Raw genomic sequence first — 26,189 nt, forward strand, 5'->3', positions numbered from 1 at the left:
TGTTTTTTTCTGTCCCAGGAAAAAGAAAAACCATACTTAATCTGATTTTACACTGGTTGCACTCAAATCTTTAATTTTCCTTTTTAAAACTTTTTTTTAGCGATAAAAGGAAAATAATAGTTGGATAAAAGGAAAATAATAGTTGGATTGCCTAACATGAAAACTATAATCACAATTCAGTATCAGGATATAAATCAAACTCTAAGTCTTTGGACCCTTTGTAAAAACATTTCTAATCAGAATTTTAATTTGGCCTTTTCAACCAAAGGCTTAGAGTAGTAGCAAGGGATTTCTCCCAATAGGAAACCTGATGTTTCTGATTTAAAGAGAAAGTGATATTTTAATTGTTTGGATTAAGCTCCTTGCAAAGTTCAGGTGTGTTTATCCACTCAGGGCTTTCCCAGTCAACGCTAACACATTTTGTTAAATGATCACTTTCCCTGCTCACATTGTGTGTCATTTCTCATCATCAGCAGTCCTCCAGCCTGGGCAGCTGTCCCCACCCTTTTTCATGTAGGTGCAGGAAGTTACATCTCATTTCCAGGATGCATGTGAACATTTACAAAGTTGAACTTTGAGTGCATTCTGCTCATATTAGTTATTGGGATTGTTGATATACATTGTATTATGCTACCAAAGAAATATTGGTTTTATTAGAAGGAAATGGTCATCCTCTGGACCACGGAGACTTGCTCAGAATACGCCGATTTCCCTCTCCTGACTTTGCCAAGCCTTTTGCTGCTTTTGCCTGATAAAGGGCAGGGCCATTCAGAGACACTTCCCCTAGTTGGCTTGTTTTTGGAGTCACGGGAGCTAGTGTCTGCTCACACATTTTTCAAAAGGGCGGTGCACTCAGAACTTCACTGTACCTGGGATTTTTAATTCCTCTTGCAGTGTTGACCAGCAGAGAGACTCAAGGCTACTTTAAGCCTTCACTATGTGCTTGTAGATAAAAATCTCCATTCAAACATTTTAAAGGACTTTGAACATTATCTGTTTATAGACGTCGTGCCCTTCACTTGGTTAGTAACCACCTCAGCCAGAATCCTTATCGTCATAGGTTTTTTTGTGTGTTTTTTGTTTTTTTTTTTTTTTTGAGGCGGAGTCTCGCTCTGTCGCCCAGGCTGGAGTACAGTGGCCCGATCTCGGCTCACTGCAAGCTCCGCCTCCCGGGTTCCCGCCATTCTCCTGCCTCAGCCTCCCGAGTAGCTGGGACTACAGGCGCCGCCACCACGCCCGGCTAATTTTTTTTGTATTTTTAGTAGAGACGGGGTTTCATTGTGTTAGCCAGGATGGTCTCGATCTCCTGACCTCGTGATCCGCCCGTTTCGGCCTCCCAAAGTGCTGGGATTACAGGCTTGAGCCACTGCGCCCGGCCAAGGTTTTTTTAAATGCTTTTTTTCCCCCCTAAACTTGAGTTTCCTTAGTGATTTCAAAATGAAGTATGAGAATATCAGATTCCATTAGCAAAAGCCTGGGACTTGTTTCTCCAAACATTGTGCTAACATTCAACTTGTTTTAAAATTATGACTCAAGAATTTTTAAAAATTATTCTGGACACGAATTAAAACTCTTTTTTATAATATAAATATTTTTCTGATAGATTAGAAAAAAGGATATCATTGACTTCACTATAATTGTCATATATATTTCCATAAATAAATGGATTTTGAAGTATTTTTATTTTTTGAACTTTATTTAAAGCATGTGTGATGACATGTTCAACTTTTGCATGTATGTAGCCTTTGAAGTAAAAATAAAATAAATAAGAATGTTAAAAAAAATAAAATAAAAGACAAAAACAAACAAACAAAAAAACTGTTATTTTGGCTAGGTGTGATGGCTCACACCTGTAATTCCAACACTTTGGGAGGCCAAGGCGGGTGGATCACCTGAGGTCAGGAGTTTGAGACCAGCCTGGCCAACATAGTGAAACCCTGTCTCTACTAAAAATGCAAAAATTACCCGGGCGTGGTGGCGCGTGCCTATAATTCCAGCTACTCAGTAGGCTGAGGCAGAAGAAGCGCTTGCACCCGGGAGGCGAAGGTTACAGTGAGCAGAGATCGTGCCTCTGCACTACAGCCTGGGTGACAGAGTGAGACTCCATCTCAAAAAAGTGAAATAAAATGAAATAAAACCATTATTATTATTTTTTTTTTTAATTTATTTTTTTTTTGAGGCGGAGTCTTCACTCTGTCGCCCAGGCTGGAGTGCAGTGGCGCCATCTCGGCTCACTGCAAGCTCCGCCTCCCGGGTTCGCGCCATTCTCCTGCCTCAGCCTCCCGAGTAGCTGGGACTACAGGCGCCCGCCACCTCGCCCGGCTAATTTTTTGTGTTTTAGTAGAGACGGGGTTTCACCGTGTTAGCCAGGATGGTCTCGATCTCCTGACCTCGTGATCCGCCCGCCTCGGCCTCCCAAAGTGCAGGGATTACAAGCGTGAGCCACCGCGCCCGGCCTAAAACCATTATTTTAAAAAGAGACTCATAGGGCCAGGTGCTGTGGCTCACTCCTCCCAAAGTGCTGTAATCCCAGCACTTTGAGAGGCCAAGGTGGGCAGATCACAAGATCAGGAGGTCGAGAGCAGCCTGGCCAACGTGGTGAAATCCCAGTCTCTACTAAAAATACAAAAATTGGCCAGGCATGGTGTCACGCGCCTGTAGTCCCAGCTATTCAGAAGGCTGAGGCAGGAGAATCACATGAACCGGAGAGGCAGAGGTTGCAGTGAGCCAAGATCATGCCACTGCACTCCATCCAGCCTGAGCCACAGAGCGAAAGTCTGTCTCAAAAACAAAACAAAAACAAAACAAAAAAAAAAGGGGACTCTTAGGCCTCACCAGGTTGCCAACACAGTCTATAGTAAAATATAGGTTAAGAACTCTTAAAGGGATTCGTAAACTATTAACATTAACATCAGAAAGAAAAGGATATAAGATTTTAGTAAAAAGCATGAGAAATAGAGAGGGACATTATATACAAATAAAAGAGACAATCAAGAAGATATAATGTTAACAAATACATATATATATGTGTGTGTATATATATATGTACCTAACAATATAGCTTCAAAAGATATAAAGCAACAACTGATAGGAATACATGGAAAATATATATAAATGAACAGTTGTAGTTGCAGATTTTAACAAACCTCTTCCAGAAACTGATAGATCAGTTAGATGGAAATAAGGGAGATAATCGTTTTTTGAAGAGCATAGTTAATAAGTTCTAAGGCCTCAAGGGATCCTCCCACCTCCCACCTCAGCCTCCCAAAAAGCTGAGATTACGGGTGTGAGTCATTGCACCCAGCCAATAGTTTAGCTTTTTTTTCTTAAACAAAAACACCATACTCAGATGGTTTTACAGAAAGATCATACCAAAATGTCAAGGAATGAACTATTCCAGCAAACTCCTCCAGAGGCAAGATAAGATCGTTTTCAAAGAAAATTGAAAAATCGATTCCAAAATTTATATAGAAGAGCAAAAGCCCAACGGGGAGATAAATCTCCAGAAATCAAGACTTATTGTTAAACTGTAATAATAAAGATAGGTATGGTATACATGTAGGAATGAACAAATTCACCAGTGGAACAGAATGGAGAGTCCAAAATCATTCTCACTCAAATAGAATTTCAAATAGAAATTTGAAACTTAACACAGCTGGCATTGTAGATCTCTGGGGAAAGGAGGGAGTATTCAATTAATAGTGCTGAGATAATTGGATATCCATATGGAAAAAATTAAATTGGATCCCTGCCTTATACCGGAATTAATAAAAATTAATTCCAGATGAATGAAAGACTTAAAAGCGAAAAGTAAAACTTTAAAACTTTTGATAGCGGTGGCTCACGCCTCTAATCCCAGCACTTTGGGAGGCCGAGGTGGGTGGATCACCTGAAGTCAGGAGTTTGAGACCAGCTTGGCCAATATGGCAAAACCCTGTCTCTACCAAAAATGCAAAAAATCAGCCGGGCATGGTGGCACGTGCCTGTAGTCCCAGCTACTTGGGAGGCTGAGGCAGGAGAATCGCCTGAGCCGGAGAGGCAGAGGTTGCAGTGAGTTGAGACTGCACCACACCACTCCAGCCTGGACAACAGAGTAAGTGAGACTTTGTCTCAAAAAAAAAAAAATAATAATAATAATAATAAATAAAACTTTTCAAAATATATCTTCATTCCGATCTTCTTATGGATACAGGTAAGAGTGTCTCTGTTGACCTAAGGCTGGAATCACTGAATCTCAAGGTAAGCGCATACCTAATTTTACTGAGCCCTGCTGAGTTGCTCTCCAGAAGGTTGTACCAGTTGAAAATCCCAGCAGCAGTGCAGGAGGACTCAAGTCCCTCCTCATCTTTGCCAACCCTTATCATTATCCAACTTTTTTTTTTTTTTTTTGCCATTCTGATGAGTGTAAAGTGACATCTCACTGTCTTAATTTCATCTCTGTGAATACTTTAAAATGTTGTACAAATACTTCCCTTTCTGTAAATTGCCCATCCATATCTTTTGCCCATCTCCCTATAGAGTTCCTTGTCTTTTTCTTGTTGGTTTGTCATGCGTCCCTTACATAGTCACTATATTAATTATTCACAATCATTTCAGCCATCGAAAAGAGTTTTTGTTTTTTTGTTTTGTTTTGTTTTGTTTGACGGAGTCTCAACTCTGTCACCCAGGTTAGAGTGCGGTGGCTCAGTCATGGCTCACTGCAACCTCAGCCTCCCTGGGCTCAAACCATCCTCTCACCTCAGCTTCCTGAGTAGCTGGGACTACTACTCAGTAGAGATGGGGTTTCGGCATGTTGCCCAGGCTGGTCTGGAACTCCTGGCCTCTAGTGATCCTCCCACCTCGGACTCCCAAAGTGCTGGGATTACAGGTGTAAGCCCCTGAGCCCAGCCGAAAAGATCTTTGTTTCCTGTTTTTTTCAACTTTCTACTGACTTTGTCCATGAAGTCCTTCATCGAATAAAACTCCTTAATTTTTATGTAGCCAAGTTTGAAGACTTGAAAGTTTGTAGAGAAGTTTTTTCCATCACCATCTCTTCTGTAAAATATCTGTTCAAGTCTTTTGCTTACTTTTCTATTGGGATGTTTGTCTTTTTCTTACTGGTTTTAAGAATTCTTGATATATTGCCAGGGGCAGTGGCTCATGCCTGTAATCCCAGCACTTTGGGAGGCCGAGGTGGGTGAATCACGAGGTCAGGAGATCAAGACCACCCTGGCTAACATGGTGAAACCCCGTCTCTACTAAAAATACAAAAAAATTAGCTGGGCATGGTGACGGGCACCTGTAGTCCCAGCTACTCGGGAGGCTGAGGCAGGAGACTGGCGAGAATCCAGGAGGCGGAGCTTGCAGGAAGTGGAGATCACGCCACTGCATTCCAGCCTGGGTGACAGAGCAAGACTCTGTCTCAAAAACAAAAAAAAGATTTATTGATATATTATGGATCATAATCCTTCCAGGGAGTGTTAACTCCCTGGCATTTCTGGCCTACCCTATGCATGGGCTGAGCAGACTCATATGCCCAGGGAATGCTTAAGGTAAGAAGCCGTGGGTATGTTTAGGAACTATCCATTAAAGCTGGAGGTGACATCTGGGATGGCTAAGGAGGTGTGGGTGAGGCTCCGACAGTATTTGCTATACCCACATTGTCCAATATGAACAGCCACCCATCATTTAACACTCCTTTTGGGCTGGGTGCAATGGCTCACAACTGTAATCCCAGCACTTTGGGAGGCTGAGACGGGGGGCGGATCACAAGGTTAGGAGATTGAGACCATCCTGGTAACATGGTGAAACCTCGTCTCTACTAAAAAAAAATACAAAAAATTAGTGAGGTGTGGTGGCACCCACCTGTAATCCCAACTGTTTGGGAGGCTGAGGCAGGAAAATTGCTTGAACCCAGGAGGCGGTGGTTGCAGTGAGCCAAGATGGTGCCACTGCACTCCGGCCTGGGTGACAGAGCAAGACTCCATCTCAAAAAATAAATAAATAAATAAATAAATAAATAAATAAATAAATAAATAAAATAAAAAAGACTCCTTTTATCCTCTTGTTACCTGGGAAGCTTTCCCTAACCTACCTACCCCACCACTCCTTCCAAACAATAGTTTTTCTGTATTGCTATGAGACCCAGTACCTAATCTTGTTTTATAGTGTTTTATACCTGTCTGTTGGCTTATCTGTCTCCTTCACTAGTGTGAGATCCTCAAGACAGGTACCAAGTCTCATCCACCTCTGATTCTCTAGTACCGAACACAGGGCCTGGCACACAGTATTTGCTATACCATGTGTTAACACTTTTTGAGCACTTACCACATGCCATTCGCCATGCTAAAATCTCTATGTATATTATCTCACTTGATTTTTACAAACATCCTAGGAAGTAATATGTTCCACTAGATGTCACAGGATTGACAGAAACAAAACTCAAACAAGTTTAAGATAGAAGTGAATTTCATTGGCTCAATTAAAGGAAATTCTAGAAGCATGCCTTCAGGCGTGGCTGGATCCAGACAATCAGCAAGCAATTGGGGTTCTTTTCCTCCATCTCTCAGCTCTGTTTCTCTCCATCAGGCTTCATTCTGCAAGGAAGCTCTCTCTACCAAGAGGGGGAAGCTAGCTGCCAGCAACCGTTGCATCTTCCTAGCTTAGCAGCCACAATGGGAAAAACCAACATTCCCACTGACTCAGCAGAAAAGCGAAGTCTCTGATTGGCGTATCCTGTGTCAACTGCTTGTACCTGCTCACGGAGTGGAAGCACAATGATTGGCAGTCCACCAAGAGGTCTCACCTAAAAGAATCAAAATAAAACAAAAGAGATGGGAAGCCTTCCTGAGCAAGATAAAACCATGATCCACCAGAGATGGGTCCTTATGTTGTCCCATTGTATAAATGAGGAAAGAGGCACAGATCACTTGCCTGGGGATACCACTGGTGATATTTAAACGGATGGGTCTGATGCCAAGTCCTGCACCCCTTGTCGGTCCATTATACTGGCTCCTCCCATGAATTCTGGGATGGATGAGAGCCCAGGATTCTGAAGGCAGACAAACTCAGGTTTAAGATCTATTATTGGGCCGGGCGCAGTGGCTCAAGCCTGTAATCCCAGCACTTTGGGAGGCCGAGACGGGCGGATCACGAGGTCACAGGATCGAGACCATCCTGGCTAACACGGTGAAACCCCGTCTCTACTAAAAAATACAAAAAACTAGCCGGGCGAGGTGGCGGGCGCCTGTAGTCCCAGCTACTCGGGAGGCTGAGGCAGGAGAATGGCGTGAACCCGGGAGGTGGAGCTTGCAGTGAGCTGAGATCTGGCCACTGCACTCCAGCCTGGGCGACAGAGCGAGACTCCGTCTCAAAAAAAAAAAAAAAAAAAAATCTATTATTATTATTAGACAGGATCTTGCTCTGTCACCCAGGAATGAATGGCAATATCATAGTTCACTGTAGCCTGAAACTCCTGGGTTCAAGCCACCCTCCCACCTCAGCCTCATGAGTAGCTGAGACTAAAGGCATGTGCCACCATACCTAATTTTTTTTTTTTTTTTTTGTAGAGATGGGGTCTTAGTATGTTGCACAGGGTGGTGTCAAACTCCTGGCCTCAAGCGATCCTCCTCCAGCCTCAGCCTCCCAAAGCACTGGGATTACAGGTGTGAGCCACCGCACCCAGCCTGAGATCCATTTTTGAGGCTGTGATCTCTATGAGTTCAAGTGTCCTCATCAGTCGAAGATGGGTGATAACAGTATCTCTATCTTGTGGTGAGGATTAAATGAAATCATTCAAATAATGTATTTAGCATAGGGCCTGGCACATAAAAAGAGCTAAATTAATGTTTGCTCCTATTATCAATAACTGCTCATTGAATGAGTAAGTGAATGCATGGTACCTAGACTCTAACATGAAGACTCTGGTAGTTCATCTCACAGTGTGAAGGCCTGGGAGCAGGGTTTAGGGAGGACCTTGGACCCTTGAAAATCTCCACTACGACTCAAAACACTCTCCATGGATTTTCTATTCTTTGAGCTGGGCAATTAACTTTTCTTCATTTTTCTTTCTCTCTTTTTTTTTCTTTTGAGACAGGGTCTCATAACATAATGTTACTCGAGCTGGGGTACAGTGATGCAATCATAGCTCGCTGCAGCCTCAAACACCTAGGCTCAGGTGATCCTCCTGCCTCAGTTTCCTGAGTAGTTAGGATGACAGGTGCACACCAGCATGCCCAGCAGATTTCTTTTGTTGTTAAGATAGAGTCTTTCTATGTTGTTCAGGCTGGTCTCAAACTCCTGACCTCAAGTGATCCTCCCACCCTGGCATCCCAAAGCACTGGGATTACATGTGTGAGCCACTGCAACCAGCCAACTTTTCTTAATTTTACATAAAGTGAAAAGAAAAGCGTGTTAGAAAGTACTGTTCATATTATTGATCTGTGACTTAGCTCTAAGCAAATTTCCAAGCCCACTTTCTCCCTCCAACCGGATGACCACCCCAAGCCCCTTCCATTAGGAATTCTAGGCCAGGTGCAGTGGCTCATGCCTGTTATCCCAGGACTTTGGAAGGCTGAAGCGGGCAGATCACATGAGGCCAGGAGTTTGAGCCCAGCCTGGCCAACACAGCAAAACCCCATCTCTAGTAAAACTACAAAAAATTACCTGGGCATGGTGGCACACACCTGTAATCCCAGCTCCTTGGGAGGCTGAGGCACAAGAATTGCTTGAACCCAGGAGGCGGAGGTTGAAGTGAGCTGAGATCGTGCCACTGCACTCCAGCCTGGGCAACAGAGTGAGACTCTGTCTCAAAAAAGAAAAAGGAATTCTAGAGCCACCACTGGCACCCACGCTCCATACAGCTGGGTTTGGAATGAGCGCTGTCCTCACGTACGACCACGTGCAGGTAAAGAGCTTTGAAGGTGCCAAGGGCTATAATTAGCTCAGGAGGTCATCTAGGTTCTCCTAGCACTGTGGAGTCAAGGAGTCCTGAAGTCCAGTCCCAGGCCTGGGCAGGGCTGGGTGGGGTAAACTGAGACAGGGCAGGGGACAGAAACGGGACGACTTATTGAGGTCTCTGACAGGCCTGTCAGGCCAGCAGGGCACTACAATTCTTTTCCCAGTTGTAATTATACTTAACCCCAAAAAGCCTTAGAATTGTTCCCACGTCGAGTGGGCACACGGTGTCCTGAGACATCTGTGGCCGTCTGAGAGCCAGGAAACTGCTCTAGATGCCAAAGGTATAGAGACAGGAGAAAAGTGCATGGGTAGAGGGGCCCTCAGCCCCAGCAGGAGGGAATAGGCTGCCTCTCTGAGGGCTGGATGCAGTGGGAGGGGAGGGGATCTGAAGGGAGGGGAGGCATGGAGGAAAGGAAGCAAACTTTACCCAACTCTTCAGCGGCCCACCTGGGCGTCTGCAGTGTCCACATACAGTTGAGAGCTCCAAGTCTGGGACACAGATATGCCAGCATGCAGGACACGAGATGCTGCCTTGTATTCTCCTCCTTTCCCCTGCCTTTCCCCCTGCCCCTTCCCCATTCCCCATCCAAACTCTCCTGCTAGGCAGGGGTGTGGAAACAGTTGGATGTCTTTGGCCACTCAAGCTGGAGTTCTGCCCCATGTGATCTTGGCTGTGTCACTTAATGACAATAACTCAGTTTGTGTGGAGTCATAAAGGGTGTTCACATCATGATGTCACCAGACTCTCCAGCCACACCCATTGTACACGCATTATCTCATTCAATCCTCATGACAACTCTGGAAGTGAAATCATGTTAGTGTGCCCATTTTGCAGATGAGGACACCGAGGCTTAGAGAGATTGTGTGTGACCCTCCCAACATCATATGGCTAATAAATGGCAGGAATGGAATTCAAATCATGGTTTACTAAACTCCAAAGCTGGAGCTCTTCTATAGTCTCAGGATCTAGAACAGGGATTATTACTATCCCTGCTGTTGACATGAAACTGTGGCTCAGGGAGGTCAAGTGACCTGCCAAAGCTTGTACACATGGAAAGGAGTAGAACCAGGATGCAAACACATTTGTTTACCACCAACACCAATATCTATTTTGCAACAAAACAATGAGGGGGCCCAAGTAAATAATCTCAATGGTTCCCTCCATTCTCCAAATTTTTTTTTTTTTTTTTTTTGAGACAGGATCTGGCTCTCTGTCACCCAGGCTGAAATGCAGTGGTGCAATCTGAGCTCACTGCAGCCTTTGCCTCCTAGGTTCAAGCCATCCTCCCACCTCAGCTTCCCAAGCAGCTAGGACTACAGGCATATGCCACCATGCCCAGTTAATTTTTGTATTTTTTGTAGAGACAGGGTTTTGCCATTTGCCAAGACTGTTCTCAAACTCCTGGGCTCAAGCAATCCTCCTGCCTCAGCCTCCCAAAGTGAGCCACTGCACCCAGAAGCTGAGATACTTTTTAATTCTGGGCTGGGGCAAAGAGAAGTCAGAAGGAAAATGGGTGAAAATAAAGAAGCTCTCAGTCGTACTGCAGCTTGTTCATGCCTCCTGTCTCAGGGATGCCACACTGGCTGCCCCAGCCCCGCCCTTTCAGCCTCAGTCCTTCCCTCAGTGGAGGAGAGAAAAAGTGATTTAACAAACTGAGGGCGGGCCGGGCGCGGTGGCTCAAGCCTGTAATCCCAGCACTTTGGGAGGCCGAGACGGGTGGATCACGAGGTCGGGAGATCGAGACCATCCTGGCTAACACGGTGAAACCCCGTCTCTACTAAAAAAATACAAAAAACTAGCCGGGCGAGGTGGCGGGCGCCTGTAGTCCCAGCTACTCGGGAGGCTGAGGCAGGAGAATGGCGTAAACCCGGGAGGCAGAGCTTGCAGTGAGCTGAGATCCGGCCACTGCACTCCAGCCTGGGCAGCAGAGTGAGACTCCGTCTCAAAAAAAAAAAAAAAAAACTGAGGGCTGTCAGCCCTTGGAGCTTGCACCTCTGAGATCCCACACTGACCCACCCAGTAGCTTCCCCTTCTAGTAGCGTGGCACCACCTTCTGACCCACCCCTCAGTGTGTCCCATAGTGCGAGTGGTTCCCAAGGGAGAGTGTGAAGCACACGCAGGCACCTTCTTACACCACACCTGCTGCGTCCAAACCATGGGAGGCTCCTCTCCTAGACTCTGCATCCTGAAAGCCGCGTACCTAACAGCCTGCCATCTGGTTGCAGGGACACACCCCCGGGGGAGGAGCTGCAATCGTGTCTGGGGCCCCAGCCCAGGCTGACTGGAGCTCCTGTTTCCACAGCTCTGCTGCCTGCCTGGGGTACCAACATGGCCCAGAAGCCTCCCGCCTGCACCCTGCAGCCCGAGTGTGTCCAGCAGCTGCTGGTTTGCTCCCAGGAGGCCAAGAAGTCAGCCTACTGCCCCTACAGTCACTTTCCCGTGGGGGCTGCCCTGCTCACCCAGGAGGGGAGAATCTTCAAAGGTAAAGGCGGGCACCCCAGGGTCCCCCAGCCCAGCAGCCTGGGTGGCGGGTCAGAGGAGGATGTACAGGAAGAGGCGCAGAGGCACAGGCAGTGGCAAGAGCGCGACTCTGTCTGTTTTTCCCCCAGCCTACGCTGAAATGTTCCTACCCTGCCGACTGCCCCAGACCGCGCTCAAATGTGGCTTAAATCCATGGGCTGTCAGTGCTTGGAGGACTGGGATGAGGAAGGAAGTTGGAAAGGAGGCAGGAAGGGGAGGCCATAAATCAAAAACATCAACAGTCCTGGGGTGCTGGCGGGGACAGGGTTCGTGCTTTCCCAGCCTCAGACGTGTCTGGCACCTTGGACCTAGGTGTTAATGCTCGTCTTTAGATGAAACTACCGAGGTCCCCGAGAGGTGACATGACTTGCCCAAGGTCACGTGGGGCGCTGGTAGTGAAATCCTGGGCGGGAGGTTCCCCAAAGCCCTGCTGTCTTCCTTCCACCCACTGTGCTCTGTGCTGGCCAGGGTGGTGACGTGTTTGTCGGGTGTGGTCCTTGGAGAATCTTGGAGGTGAAAAGCCAGCTGGATTTCTGAGTCCAGCAGCGAGCAGCGCCCTGCGGGGCGGGGGCGGGTAAGGGAAACTGAGCCCATCTGAGTCTGCTGTAATCTGTTCCTAAACTTTTTTCTTTGATTTATTGCTTTTGTAGAAAAGTTCACGTGAACAAAAATTCAAACTTGTTTTTGCTAAGCTTAGAGGCGTTCTCCTTCAGGGCAGTGGGGGACATGATGTGGAGGTGCCCCTTGATGTTATTCCTTTTCTGTTGAGGTTCTGTGACTTGCCTGGGTCTTAAACATCTTTGAGCGGGAGAAGCAGGTTTGATTGAGTGCGAACAGCCTGTGAAAGGAAGGTGATTAATGCTATCCGTTTAAGCCCTGCAACCCCGAAAGGCAGAGAAGGAAACAGGTTCAGAAAAGTTTCAGTGCTCAAAATCACAGAGCTGGGACTGGAACCCAGAGTTCCCCCGATTCCAAAAGCTGTTGCTCTGTGGGGAGTGAAGGATCTCTGAGTACCGTGTTGAAATTCAGACCTGTTTTGGTGGCTGAGATGAATATTAAACATTAACCACCACCACAAACAACAAACATTAACCACCACTGCAAACACCGTTGCAACTTGCAACATTACAGAGTCTTGAATGTGGAATCAGCCCTTGATTCTTAGGAAAACCTCCATATCCTTTCCAAATGGCACAGAAAGGGCCCTCCTACAATTCCCCTGCACCCGCACTGACGCCTCCTGCCATGCTTATCACTGTCCACTTACGTATCTGCCTCTCTCTTGGGACTTTGTGCTGCAGAGGGCAGGGGCTGTGTCTTGAATCTTTGTACCATTGACTTTCTCGTGCTGTGACCCAGCACCTGCCTGGCCCAGAACAGGCACTCGATAACTGTTGAGCGACCGACTGGATGAATGAATGAGATGAGTACGTTTGGAGAAGCAGAAGGAAGAGGGATGGCAGGGCAGGTGGTGGTGATGGGGACTCAGCATGTTGGGCCATGGCATTTCCTGGCCTGTGGGGCCAGCGTGGCTGCCTTCCATCCATGCTTTCCAGCTCTGGGACTGGCGTTCTGCTTGGACCAGCAAGAGGTCAGACAGCCTCATCGTGCCTCCAGAGCCAGGGGGCCCCCATGTCAGAATGCTCTGGTCCTTTCTTGTTTTAAAACCCACAATAAAGGAGGCACACTTTCACTCGTAAGTGCCACCTGGGAGCTACTTCCAGTGAAGTCCATGCCTTTGTCACCCTCATACTGATCATTCAACAGGTATTTGCTGAAGATCAGCTCTGTGCCAGGTAAGGTGCCAGGTGCTGGGGATATCACAGTGAACAGGATGACATAGTCCCTGCCCCCATGGCAGTCCCCTCATCTTGCACAGGTGATGACTGAAGGTGGAAGCCTCATCCAATGGTTGTGGAAGGAATGAATGGAGGAGATTAACAGGACTGTGGCCCACGTGCATTGCAGGGAAAGACCTGGTGTCACCGGAGAAAGGGTTGTGTGAGGGGGACTTAGAGAGTGAAATGGAGGCTTTGGAGTCAGAAGGTCCTGGGTTGGAAGGCTGGTGTTTATCAACTGTGTGACTCTGGGTGAGACCCTTCACCCTTCGGAGTGTCAGCTCACACATTTTATTTATCTTTTTTTTTTTTTTTTTTTTTTTGAGTCGGAATCTTACTCTGTCGCCCAGGCTGGAGTGCAGTGGCGCAATCTCAGCTCACTGCAATCTCTGCCACCCAGGTTCAAGCGATTCTCTTGCCTCAGTCTCATAGTAGCTGGGATTACAGGCACCCGCTACACACCGGCTAATTTTTGTATTTTTAGCAGAGATGGGGTTTTGTCATGTTGGCTAATCTGATCTTGAACTCTGAGGTGATTCACCCGCCTCAGTCTCCCAAAGTGCTGGGATTACAGGCATGAGCCACCGCGCCCGGCCAGCTCACACATTTTAAGCCAGGGATTATAAAACCCACCTTTCAGGATGACTGTGAACAGAACCAGATTCAGCTGGTATGCCTCGCATGGCACGGCATGGCAGGCAGCATCCACTCTGATCGGTTGGTGCCTGTGCTGAATATGTTGAATTTCACCCCTGGTTGTGAGGCTTTAAATGAGTAAATGCCTATAAAGCATTCAGCACATTTTCTGCCTCGTAATAAAAATGTCACAAATGATAGCTGCTTCTGCTACCACTATTAATGCTATCATTATTCTTATTATCTGGAGGCAGATTGTGGAGGACTTTTGGAGGCCAAACAGAGACACTAAGATTTGAAGAGGTAGGAAGTAGGGAGCCAGGGAATGTTATTAAGAAGAAGAGTAACATAAAAGTGGTGTGTGATGACATTTAGTGTGACAGGTGCTCAGCAAGGGCAGGGACAGAGGAACAGTGTCAGGGGACAGTATCTGCTCTGCTCACTGACCTGTCCGCAGTGTCAGCACATTTCCTGGCCTATCACTGGGACTCTGTAAGGTTTGTCGAACACATGAATGAAAGGCTTTTACTAGGAGTGGGACAGGTAGAATGAAGAGAAAGGAATGATCCGAGAGATGTTGTGTGGGACACATGGACCGGGCCTGGCATGGGCAGTGTTACAAAAAAAGGCTGGGTGCGGTGGCTCACACCAGTAATCCCAATCCTTTGGGAGGACGAGGCTGAAGGATCCCTTGAGTCCAGGAGTTCGAGACCAGCCTAGACAACATGGTAAGACTTCGTGTCTACAAAAAGTACAAAAATGAGCTGGATGTGGTGGCATGCACCTGTGGTCCCAGATACTTTGGGAAACTGAGGTGGAGGGATCACTTGAGCCCTAGGAGTTCGAGGCTGCAGTGAGCTGTAATCATACCACTGTATATCAGCTGGGCAACAGAATGAGACCGTGTCTCAAAAAATAAAAAATAAAATACTAAATAAAGTAAAGGCACATAGCTTTAGGATTTCCAGCCAGGTGGCCCAGGTGAATGATGAGGCACTGACTGAGGTGAGGCACTGAAGGCATGGCTGGACTGTGTGCTGGGGATGTGCTGGGCAGGGACCAGCAGCAGTATTAGAAGCTACAATGGAGTGAGCTCACTAAGGACTTCATTTCGATGACCTTCCGTAATCTCACAGCCAACTCATGATGGGGGTGAGTTTCACACGCATTAAGCAGAGTACTTCCTATGGTCAATGTCAGAAAGCAACCAGAACCAGAGTGGGCAAGGGTAGCGCTTGTCTCAGGGCAGCTGGACCCAGGAACGCAGACATCACCATGTCCTTCTTTATCCTTCTGGGAGCTGCTCTCTTTCTCTTGTCCTGCAGGTAGGCTTTTTCTGGGCATCAGGGAACATGAGTGCAAGCAGTCTCTGGTTTCCATTCTTTTGTTTCTGATTTTGTTTTAGAGGCAGGGTCTCTCTCTGCCGCCCAGACTGGAAGTGCAGTGGCACAAGCCTAGCTCACTGCAGTCTCAAACCCCTGAGTTCAAGCGATCCTTCTGTCTTAGCCTCCCAAGTAGCTGGGACTACAGGTAGGTACCACCATGCCCAGCTAATTTTTTAATTTTTATGGAGATGAGATCTTGCTACATTGCCCAGGTTGGTCTTGAACTCCTGGCCTCAAATGATCCTCCCACCTTGACCTCCCAAAGTACTGGGATTACAGGCATGAGCCACTGCACCTGGCTTGTTTATCATTCATATAGCCTCAAAACCAGAGAGGACAGAACTCTTCCCCACCAATTCTACATGGAAAAATTCCAAAAAAGAAGTCCAATTGGTCCATCTCCAATTGCAGGCACATCCCTGGGCCAATCACTGTGGTCATGTAGTGTGATTGGCCACTTAACTCAAAATATCCCCTCCGTGGGGAATGGGTGGGTCTGTTACCACAAGAAGGGGTGGGAAGAGCTGAGCAGACCAAACCAATAACCAATGCACTCACATTTTATCAAAGCCTGGGGATACCTGAGGCTGTTTTATCTGATTCGTGCTCTTTCTGCCACCCCTTGCTGCAGGGTGGGGATAGGGAAGGGAGCAGAGAGATTTGTGCTGAAAAGGAAGGGGGACAAATGGAAGGTGTTTATCAGAATCCCTGGATCTCCTTACTGAAGTAGGAAGTGAAGCCAGGTGCAGAATAGGGGGTGGATGCTGTAAGTTGGGGCTTGGAGCAGGGGGCACCTGGACACCCAGAGGAAGCCTGGTGTGGCATCATGGGGTGAAACAGAGCTGATCAGGAGGCAGAAACGGCACAGCTGAGTTTAGACATTGTGAGTTTACAGCTTATGGCAGAACAGGTCTGCCCAGGTCTGTGACTTCCTCCAGCTGAACACAAGACCAGCACCGATGAAGGCTTCCCCCTCCCAGGGAGCTGGTGTCCCACCCAATTCAAAAGCAGGCCTGGCTGCAAAGACAGCCTTGCTATCACGACTTTATAATAATCATCATTTTCTCTCTGTTACTCCCAACCCTGGCCAGGACCTTGTGCCCCTCACAGATGGGCCACCCGGGATGGTGATTAGGTTTTCATGATGCACCTCGGGCTGGTGACATTCGTGACTGCTTGTGGGGAGAGCCGAGGGAGAGGTACAGAAAGAGGAGCTCACTGGTGAGGAAAGAGCTGCACAAAGAGGACACAAAGAGGAGAGTGGAGATGGCACAGAAGGAGGATTGAGAAAGCAAAGAAAATGGGCCAGGCGCGGTGGCTCATGTCTGCAATCCCAGCGCTTTGGGAGGCCGAGCTGGGCGGATCATCTGAGGTCAGGAGTTCAAGACCAGCCTGGCCAACATGGTGAAACCCCCGTCTCTACTAAAAATACAAAAAAAATTAGCCAGGCATGGTGGCAGGTACCTGTAATTCCAGCTACTCAGGAGGCTGAAGCAGGAGAATCGCTTGAACCTAGGAGGTGGAGGTTGCAGTGAGCCGAGATCACACCACTGCACGCCAGCCTGGGTGACAGAGCGAGACACCATCTCAAAAAAAAGAAAAAGAAAAAGAAAAAAAGAAAAGAAAGCAAAGAAAATGGGCCAGGGAAACAGTCAACTCTGGGCCTTGCACATGGCGGAGGCTCAGCCAGTGTTCGTGCAGCACGTGGTAGGTGATGGGCAGGGAAGAGAAGGAGCACCTGTAACCGTACGGGCACTGCGCGAGGTGTCCCTGGGCTCATAGGGAGTAGGCACCTGGTGATGAGACCGCGAGAGGGCCAGAAAGGGTCCCAGGATGGTGCCGACACAAGACTTCTTGGCTGTAGTTTCTGCCAACTCTGCTGGCACAACCCAAGGGATGGGAGGGTTTATCTTCTTCAGCTCATGACCTTGGGACAGTGGTCTTACTCCCTCTTTCCTCCTCCTTCCCTTTGTGTCTGCCATTTAGGGAAAAAGCCACTTTACTGGACAGCTGGGGTGAATTCTGAGAAAAACACACCACATTTTAGAAGACACTTGAGGATGTCTTGGTTAATTAACCACTGAATCCAGCTTACCTTGGCTTAACTCTTAAATCTGAGTCTTCCATTTTCCCTCAAACCAGTCCCCGCTCTTCTGATTCTGTCCCTCGGCTCCCTTCCTCTGCCTGGATGCATTTTCCTGGAAGCATTTCTTGGTGCCTGACACCAGCCCCTCTCTTCAGCAGCTGATGGACCCCAGACCCCATCCCCCCAACACCACAGCACCTCCCGTCTAGGTAAGAGGAAGCTTCTCTAACCTGGGTCTTCAGCTTACAGCCCAGCTCCACTCACGCCCTGTTTCCTGCTGTTTCCCCCTGCCAAGGAACTTCAGTTAGTCCTCTCCACTATCACTCAAAAGTAGCTCATTTTGTGACCAGCCTGGGCAACAGGGTGAAACCCCATCTCTACAAAAAATACAGAAATTAGCCGGGTGTGGTGGAACATGCCTAGAGTCCCAGCTACTCTGGAGGCTGAGGCAGAAGGATGGCTTGAGCCCTGGTGGTGGACGTTGCAGTGAGTCGTGATCATGCCACTGCACTCCAGCCCAGCCCGGGCAACAGAGCAAGACTCTCTCTCAAAAAAAAAGGCCAGGGATGGTGGCTTATACCTGTAATCTCACTCAGCACTTTGGGAGGATGAGGCGGGTGGATCACCTGAGGTCAGGAGTTCAAGACCAGCCTGGCTAATATGATGAAACCCCATCTCTATTAAAAATACAAAAATTAGCCAGGCGTGGTGGTGGGCGCCTGTAATCCCAGCTGTTAAGGAGGCTGAGGCAGGAGAATCACTTGAACCTGGGAGGCGGAGGTTGCAGCGAGCCGAGATCACACCATTGCACTCCAGCCTGGGTAATAAGAGTGAAACTCCATCTCAAAAAAAAAAAAAAGTGGCTTATTACAAAGGCGAACTTCACTACAGTCCCTCGACTCTATGGATGAGTTCAAACATAATTAATACCAGAAATGTTGCATTTGCAGTGGGAGGAGGTTAGGAACATGGAGAGAGTATCGTATTTCTTCAAGTATATGGACAGAACATTCCTCATGTGATTCTTTTTTTTTTTTGAGACGGAGTCTCACTCTGTCACCCAGGCTGGAGCGCAGTGGCATGATCTCGGCTCACTGCAACTTCCGCCTCCCTGGTTCAAGCGATTCTCCTGCCTCAGCCTCCTGAGTAGCTGGGACTACAGGCGCGTGTCACCACGCCCGACTAAGTTTTGTACTTTTAGTAGAAACGGGGTTTCATCATGTTGGTCAGGCCAATCTCGAACTCCTGACCTCATGATACGCCCGCTGCGGCCTCCCAAAGTGCTGGGATTACAGGTGTGAGCCACCATGCCTGGCCCCTCATGTGATTCTCAAACGTGGTCCCAGACCTGCAGCCTCAGCAGCTCCTGGGAACTTGTGAAAATTTCAAATTTTTGAGCTCCAACCCAGCCCAGACCTATTGAATCAGAAACTCCAGGAAAGAGGCTTAGAAGTGTGTTTTAAGAAGCCCTCTACTCAGGAGACTAAGGCAGGAGGATTGCTTGAGTCTAGGGTTCAAATTCCAGCTGGGAAACATAACAAGACCCTGTCTCTAAAAAATATGTCAATGAATAAATTTAAAAAGAGAAGCCCTCCAAAACATTCTGATGCCCACTTGCTTGAGTGTGAGAAATACTGCTTTAATCCCTCGGATTAAAGAGAGTGTTGTTCAAGATCCCTCAGAAAAGAGAGCGGGTGTAGTGCTCTCTGGCATTATTGTTTTCTCTGGGTGGCTGGGCCCAGATTGCTTCATTGTGAGCTTCCTTCCTTGTTGATGTTTTCTTTTGTTTTGTTTTGTTTTGTTGAAACAGGGTCTCACTCTGTTGCCCAGTCTGGAGTTCAGTGGCACAATCTCAGCTCACTGCAGCCTCGACCTCCCCGGCTCAGGCGATCCTCCCACCTTATCCTCCCAAGTAGCTGGAATCACAGGTGTGCACCACCATGCCTAGCTAATTTTTAAAATTTTTTGTAGAGACGGGGTTTTGACATGTTGCCCAGGCTAGTCTCGAACTCCTGGACTCAAACAATCCACCCACCTCAGCCTCCAAAAGTACTGGGATTACAGGCGTGAGCCACCACACCCAGTCTTGCTGATGCCTTAATAACATCTGACCCCAGCCCTGCCTTAAGCACCAAACCACCTCAAAACATGGCCTTCCTTCCTGCAAGGCCATAGAGAAGAAGAAGAGTCCATCGTATCTCACAGGCCAGGATACATGTTTTGGCCTCCTGCCAGCAGCCTCCACTTTTACCTTCTGTAAAATGGTGTTCTAATAGTATTTACCTTACCCCACAGTTAAAAGGGTTAACTGACATTATGCAGGTAAAGCGCTCCACAGAGTGCCTGGTAGGTGAGTACCCAGTAAAAGAAAGCAATTAGTAATACTGGCACTATGATCGTAGTGTTATTTCGTCCAATCTTATCATCATGGATTTCTAACTTAGCACCATCCCAATCTCTCTCATGTGTGTTTTGAAGTAAGTGAAGGCAATAGCAGAAGCAGAATTGGTTTGCCTGGTCAGATGACGCCGGCTTTCTGGGCTTAGAGAAGCAAAATAAAATTGCGCAGCATTTCAGGATGCAGTACGTGGACAAAGTCTTCCTTCCTTTTTTTTTTTTTTTTTTTTTTTTTTTTAGCTAGAAAATTCAAGGAAATTACGTGAATTTGTTAGAGGCTCCAAATACAGTTATTCCTCTGCATCTTAAGCAGCTGGCACTGAAGTGGAAAATTCCACTCTTTCAATAATGGTTAGCCATCTCAGCTCAGATCATGCTGTGGTTTGAAGGTTTGCCTGTCCAAAATGCACAAGCATACTTTGGAGGGCTTCTCTTTTCAAATTTATTTATTTATATACATTTTTTGAGACAGGGTCTCACTATGTTTAATTGCCAATGCCACAGTGTTGGGAGGTGGGGCCTAATAAGAGGTATTTAGATCATGAAGGCTCTGTCCCCGTGAATGGATTAATACCGCTATAAAAAGGGCTTATAGGGTGGCTTCTCTCTCTTTCACTCTCCTGCCACATGAGGAATAGTGCTCCTCCCCTCCGGAGGATGCAATGTTCAAGGCGCCATCTTGGAAGCATGGACTAGCTCCTCACTAGACACCAACCTGCCAGCAGCTTGACCTTGGATTCCCAAGCCTTCAGAATCATGACAAATACATTTCTGTCCTTTATAAATTACCCAGTCTGGGATATTACATTACAGCAGCACAAAACAGACTAAAACAGGCTGCTATAACAAAATACCACAGAGTAGTGATTTAAACAGCAGACATTTATTTCTCACAGTTCTGGAGGCCGGGAAGTCCAAGATTCAGTTCTTGGCGAGGGCCCTCTTTCCGACTTGGCCATTTTCTCACTATGCCCTGACATGATGGAGCAAGAGAGTTCAAGAGTCTCTTCCTCTTCTTATAATAGCACTAATCCTATCATGGGGGCTGCCCCCTCACCACCTCATCTAAACCCGGTTATCTCCCAAATGCCCCGCCTCCTAATAGTATCACATTGAGGGTTAGGGCTTCAACAGAAGAATTTTAGGAAAACACAAACATTTAATCCGTAAGGAAAACTGAGAGCCCCCCGGCTTCACTGTTCCAGGCCCAGGACATACCACAAAGCATGCTAGAGACAAAATCTCTGCCCTTAGAAAGTTTGTAATATAAATAGGAGGAATTAGATAATGAAGACATTCATTTCAGGAGAGTCTTAAGTGCTATGAAGAAAATTAAAGCAGGAGAAATGGATAGAGAGGGTTGGAGGCAGTGGTGAAGCCATTTTAGATAGGTGATCGGAGAAAGCGTCTCGGAGAAAGTGACATGTGAGCAGAGCCCTGAGTAGGGTGAATAGTGCACAAAAGGGAAAGAGAGTTCCAGGCAGTAGGAACAACCAGTGCAAAGACCCTGTGGCAGCAGCATACTTGGTACCCTGGGGGAGCACCTGGAAGGGCAGCAGGTCTAGAGAACAAAAGGAGATGAGGGCCAAGAGGTAGCACCAGATCACTTGTGACCTCAGTACCAGATCACATATGACCTTGGCACCAGATCACGTATGACCTTGTAGTCACAGAAAGGATTTCAGGCCAGGCACGGTGGTTCACGCCTGTAATCCCAGCAGTTTGGGAGACTGAGGCGGGTGGATCACAAGGTCAGGAGTTCAAGACCAACCTGACCAATATGGTGAAACCCCATCTCTACCAAAAATACAAAAATTAGCCAGGCGTGGTAGCACACTCCTGTAGTCCTAGCTACTCGGGAGGCTGAGGCAGGAGAATCACTTGAACCTGGGAGGAGGAGGTTGCAGTGAGCCGAGATTATGCCACTGCACTCCAGCCTGGGTGACAGAGCAAGACTCCATCTCAAAAATAAACTAAACTAAAATAAAATAAAAATAAAGGATTCCAAAGTGCCTGAAAGACAAGGACAGGACCACTGTCATACCTTGTCGAGAAGGCGCAGAGGGTCACATAGCCCTACCGTCACCAAAGCCTTTATTTTTATGCAATTGATAACAGCAGCAGCTAACAGCTGCTGACCATTTCCTCTGTGCCAGGCTTTGTGTTAAGTGCTTTACATGAGGGATCTCAATTTATTCTCACAAGTGGACTATGAGAGAGATTCTATCATTAGCATTTTACAAATGAGCCAGTGAGTCTCAAAGAGGTTCAGTCCCTTTCCCCAGCTCTCAGAGCCAGTAGGTCAAAGAGTCCCAGGGCAGAATGAAACCTCATGGAACCTCTTTCTACAGGGTGCTGTTTGAGTAGTGGGGTGTGTGAGTGTGCCCCCTGCCACAACCATCTTTCTCTGTCATTAACTGGCCTATTGACATGTTTTACACACAGTAAAGGAAGATTTCTCTCTCTGAGGCCTGTCTGAACTTCCAGTGCAGACACATGTGACTGTGCTGAGAGACTGGGTCTTCTGCAAGTATGGAAATGTGCTTTAATGGCACATCAGCAAAACCCAAGATCTGCGTACATCACTTTTGATGCGAAAAGTGTTAGCCTTTAGTCAGGGATGGGGCAGGGAAGCTGGAAGGGCAGGACTGGGAGAGTCACTAGACTTGCAGTGAGGCTGGCAGGGACCGTAATCTGGGAGAGAGGCAGAAACCAAGTGTAGGGATGTCAGTGAAGGTGGGAGTGGTGAGCAGATACAGTAGGTGAGAGTGGTGTTTAAAGAAAGTCATTTTCAGGGGCTGGACATCATGGTTCACACCTGTAATCCCAGCATTTTGGGAGGCCGAGCTGTGCGGATCACTTGAGGCCAGGAGTTCAAGACCAGCCTGGCCAACATGGTGAAACCTCGTCTTCACTAAAAATTAAAAAGTTAGGCAGACATGGTGATGCACGCCTCTAATCCCAGCTACTAGGGAGGCTGAGATGAGAATCACTTGAACCCAGGAGGTGGAGATTGCCGTGAGCTGAGATTGTGCCACTACACTCCAGCCTGGGCCACAGATAAATAAATTAATTAATTAAATTAAATAAAAAGAAAAGAAAAAGAAAGTCATTTCAGGTGAGGATCAGGAACCTGGCTGGGGAGACAAGGTGGGGAGCAAGAGACACTCATTCATTTATTCATTCAACTTTCATTGACTCAGCAGACAGACTGAGCAATAAGGGGCCAGTTATCTCAGCTATAATAACTAACATTTAAATAAACAAAAGCTCTCAGGGTTGCAACTTCCTGATTGTTCCCTGCCCCATATTCCAACTGTATTAACTGATCTCTGTACAGCTTCAAATGATAAAAATACACATGAACTATTTTAGACAAAAGGAGGATGTATCGGTTCCTATAACTAAACCATGGGAAGAGCTGGAGTGTAGTCAGACCTCAGGGCCAACTGGCACCGGCCAGACTCCTTTCTTTCCATCTGTCATCTCTCATCCATTCTTCTGAGTGTCCATTTCAGCCTCCCTCATTGGTCTCTTCCATAATGAATGGAAACATGGCGGCCCACACTCAGTGTCTCAGAGAGAAACTGAAGTTCCCACGCTGAGATGAACTCTGATTGGCCAGTTTGAGTCAGCTGCTCATCTTTAAGCCCATAGCAAGGTCATAGGAGACAAGATGGCAGCTCCCATTTGAACTACATGCTGGGGAATAAAGTAAGGGTCATTCCTCAGGGGAAAAAAAGTAAGAGGTGCTAAGCTGTCAAAACAGTAGATGCTCACTGTAGTCTACCCTTTGGTGCTCAGTATACACGCCTGTTTTCTTCCCCAAAGTAGAACTCCGAACCAGCCCCCACCTAACACCATATAGCCATCTCATGCACCACTGTGACCACATTCACCCTCACCCCGACAAGGGACCTGCAGCTGTGGCACCCAGTGGTGTCTAATGACATCCGTCAACTCTGGACATGAATGCCTGTGATCCTGAGAACAATGAGCTAAATGACTAATCACTCCTAACATGCCAATGTAAATAATGAAGGGACCAGAAAATATGTGAGGAAAAATATACAAGAAGATAATGACCAAATAATTCCCAAATGTGATCAACACAGAACAAAATACTGCATAATCACAATGAAGACTTGGACTTAGAAAAGGAGGTGTAGGCTGGGCACTGTGGCTCACGCCTATAATCCCAGCACCTTGAGAGGCCAAGGTAGGTGGATCACTTGAGCCCAAGAGTTTGAGACTGGCCTGGGCAACCCCATCTCTACAAAAAATACAAAAAATTAGCCGAGTGTGGTGGTGTACACCTGTGGTCCCAACTACTCGGGAGGTTAGGATGAGAGGGTCAGTGGAGCCCAGGAGTTTGAGGTTACAGTGAGCTCTGATCATGCCACTGCACACCAGCCTGGACAACAGAGTAAGATCCTGTCAAAAATAAAGGACAGGGGAGGTGGGGGAGAAGGGAAGGGAAGGGAAGGGGAGGGGAGGGGAGGCTAAGTTGATTAAATAAATAAGAATACAGTGACTCAAACAAGATGGTGGCTTATTTCCCTCATCTAACAGACCAGGCGTGGGCTGGAGTCCACAGCATAGGAGATGCTTTTCTCTGTCCTGCAAAGTTGTCCTGGAAATCAGATTCCTTCTGACTAGGTGTCCCACCATCCCTAGAGTTATGTCCTCATCTGCATGTTCAAACTGACACACATCATCACACCTACATCATGGTTTTTTTTGTTGTTGTGTTTTGAGATGGAGTCTCATTCTGTCGCCCAGGCTGGAGTGCAACTGTGGCATGATCTCGGCTCACTGCAACCTCTGCCTCCCAGGTTCAAGAGATTCTCCTGCCTCAGGCTCCTGAGTAGCTGGGACTACAGGCGCCTGCCACCATGCCAGGCTAATTTTTGTATTTTTAGTAGACAGGGTTTCACCATATTGGCTAGGCTAGTCTCAACCTCCTGACCTTGTGATCCGTCTGCCTCGGCCTCCCAAAGTGCTGGGATTACAGGCGTGAGCCACCGCACCCAGCCTCATCATGGGTTTTTATAGGCCAGACTTGTGGCTTCTTTGGTGATCTAATTCTATCAAAAAGTTAGAAACATCCTGATCTATTTGCTTCCAATTATTTCCATACAGAAATGCCACACCCAAAGATCCCTTCTGGACATGGTTCTGAAGCCTGCCAACTCTCACATTTTCCTAACTAGCTCCCATGCCTGGCCCATCCCTGCTGCCCCATCTTAATGCTGGCTATTGTGGTGACTGAAACAACAGGCTGGGTGGGCAGATGACACATCACATCTTTGCCACAGGGATGATTCCGATTGCCAGGAAGAGAAATTTCAGTGGTAGGTACAACGGCCTGCCTTCCCGGTAATTGCAGGTGGAGCTTTACCAAATAACAGACTAGGAGGAGTCACCGTCTGGCCATCGTCCCTCATCTGTGTTTTCTCCTTTGCGTTGCTCAGCCACTAAGCCAATGTCACATATTTAGATTTTTTTTTTGTTCAAGTTGCATCTCACCTTCAGCACAAATGTCTGCATTAGCTATAGGTTACGCTACTATAGCAAACAGATTCCAAGATGCAGTGACGCAAACATGATAGAATTCTGTTTTTCTCTCACACAACAATTCCGAGTAGGCCCCAGGCAAACAGGCAACTCTGCCCCATGAGTTGACCAGGTTTCCAAATTCCTTCTCTCTCCTTGCTGCTCCTCCATTCCCATGGCCACAAGGTCAAAAGTGTCCCACTCCATCACCTCCACCTTCCAGCCTGTAGAAGGAGAAAAGAACAGAAGTAATAGGCAAGCAACCTCCTTACCAAAAGTATGATCCAGAAATTTCCCACATCATTTTGGGCCACATCCCATTGGCCAGAACTGCATCATGTGGCCACACTGTGCTGCAAGGGAGTCTGGGAATTACAGTCCCTAGCTAAGTGGCCATGCTGGAATGGGAGGCACTTGTATTACTTAAAGGAAGAAATAGGAAATGAATACTGGGGAACAATTCCTATCTCTGCCTCAGGGAAAAAGGCAATTTACAAACAGTGGTACAGACCAAATACCACATCTTGTTGGTCAAGGGAAAACCCAGGTTCCATGGTGATTTGTTCGTAGACTCACTTCCCTGAATATGGGGACTTTCTTAGCCAATCTGGTTATGCAAACATCTTGTCTCCTGGGAGCAGCCCTGGCTTATTGTACCCCAGGAACTACCCTGAGAGAGCCAATAGGAAGGACTCCCTTACTGAGAGCTGGGCCATTTTAGAAGCCCACATCCCACTGGAGGCCCAAGGAGTGTTTTAAGGCTTGTGTAATCACAGGCAACTTGCACAAAGCATGGGGTTTTTTTTGTTTGTTTGTTAGTTGATTTCTTGTTA

The 26,189-nt window shown here is 47.2% G+C and overlaps 1 protein-coding gene across 3 annotated transcripts in view; it reads left to right on the top strand.

Moving 5' to 3' along the window:
• Positions 1–11,084: 11,084 nt before the first annotated feature.
• The window catches only part of CDA (cytidine deaminase), a 29,100-nt gene continuing 13,995 nt past the window's right edge, over positions 11,085–26,189 (top strand). The window contains exons 1-2 of one of the 3 annotated variants that reach the window (XM_025394888.1): positions 11,085–11,420; positions 15,340–15,462. In XM_025394888.1, coding sequence (XP_025250673.1) covers positions 11,267–11,420; positions 15,340–15,462 — 277 coding nt within the window. In that variant the 5' untranslated portion in view covers positions 11,085–11,266. Of the gene's footprint in view, positions 11,427–15,339; positions 15,463–26,189 lie in introns of all 3 variants that reach the window. The other 2 variants (XM_025394880.1, XM_025394896.1) reach the window with 2 other exon arrangements.

This window comes from Theropithecus gelada, chromosome 1 (genome assembly GCF_003255815.1).
Source record: "Theropithecus gelada isolate Dixy chromosome 1, Tgel_1.0, whole genome shotgun sequence".
Classification (NCBI taxonomy): Eukaryota; Metazoa; Chordata; class Mammalia; order Primates; family Cercopithecidae; genus Theropithecus; species Theropithecus gelada.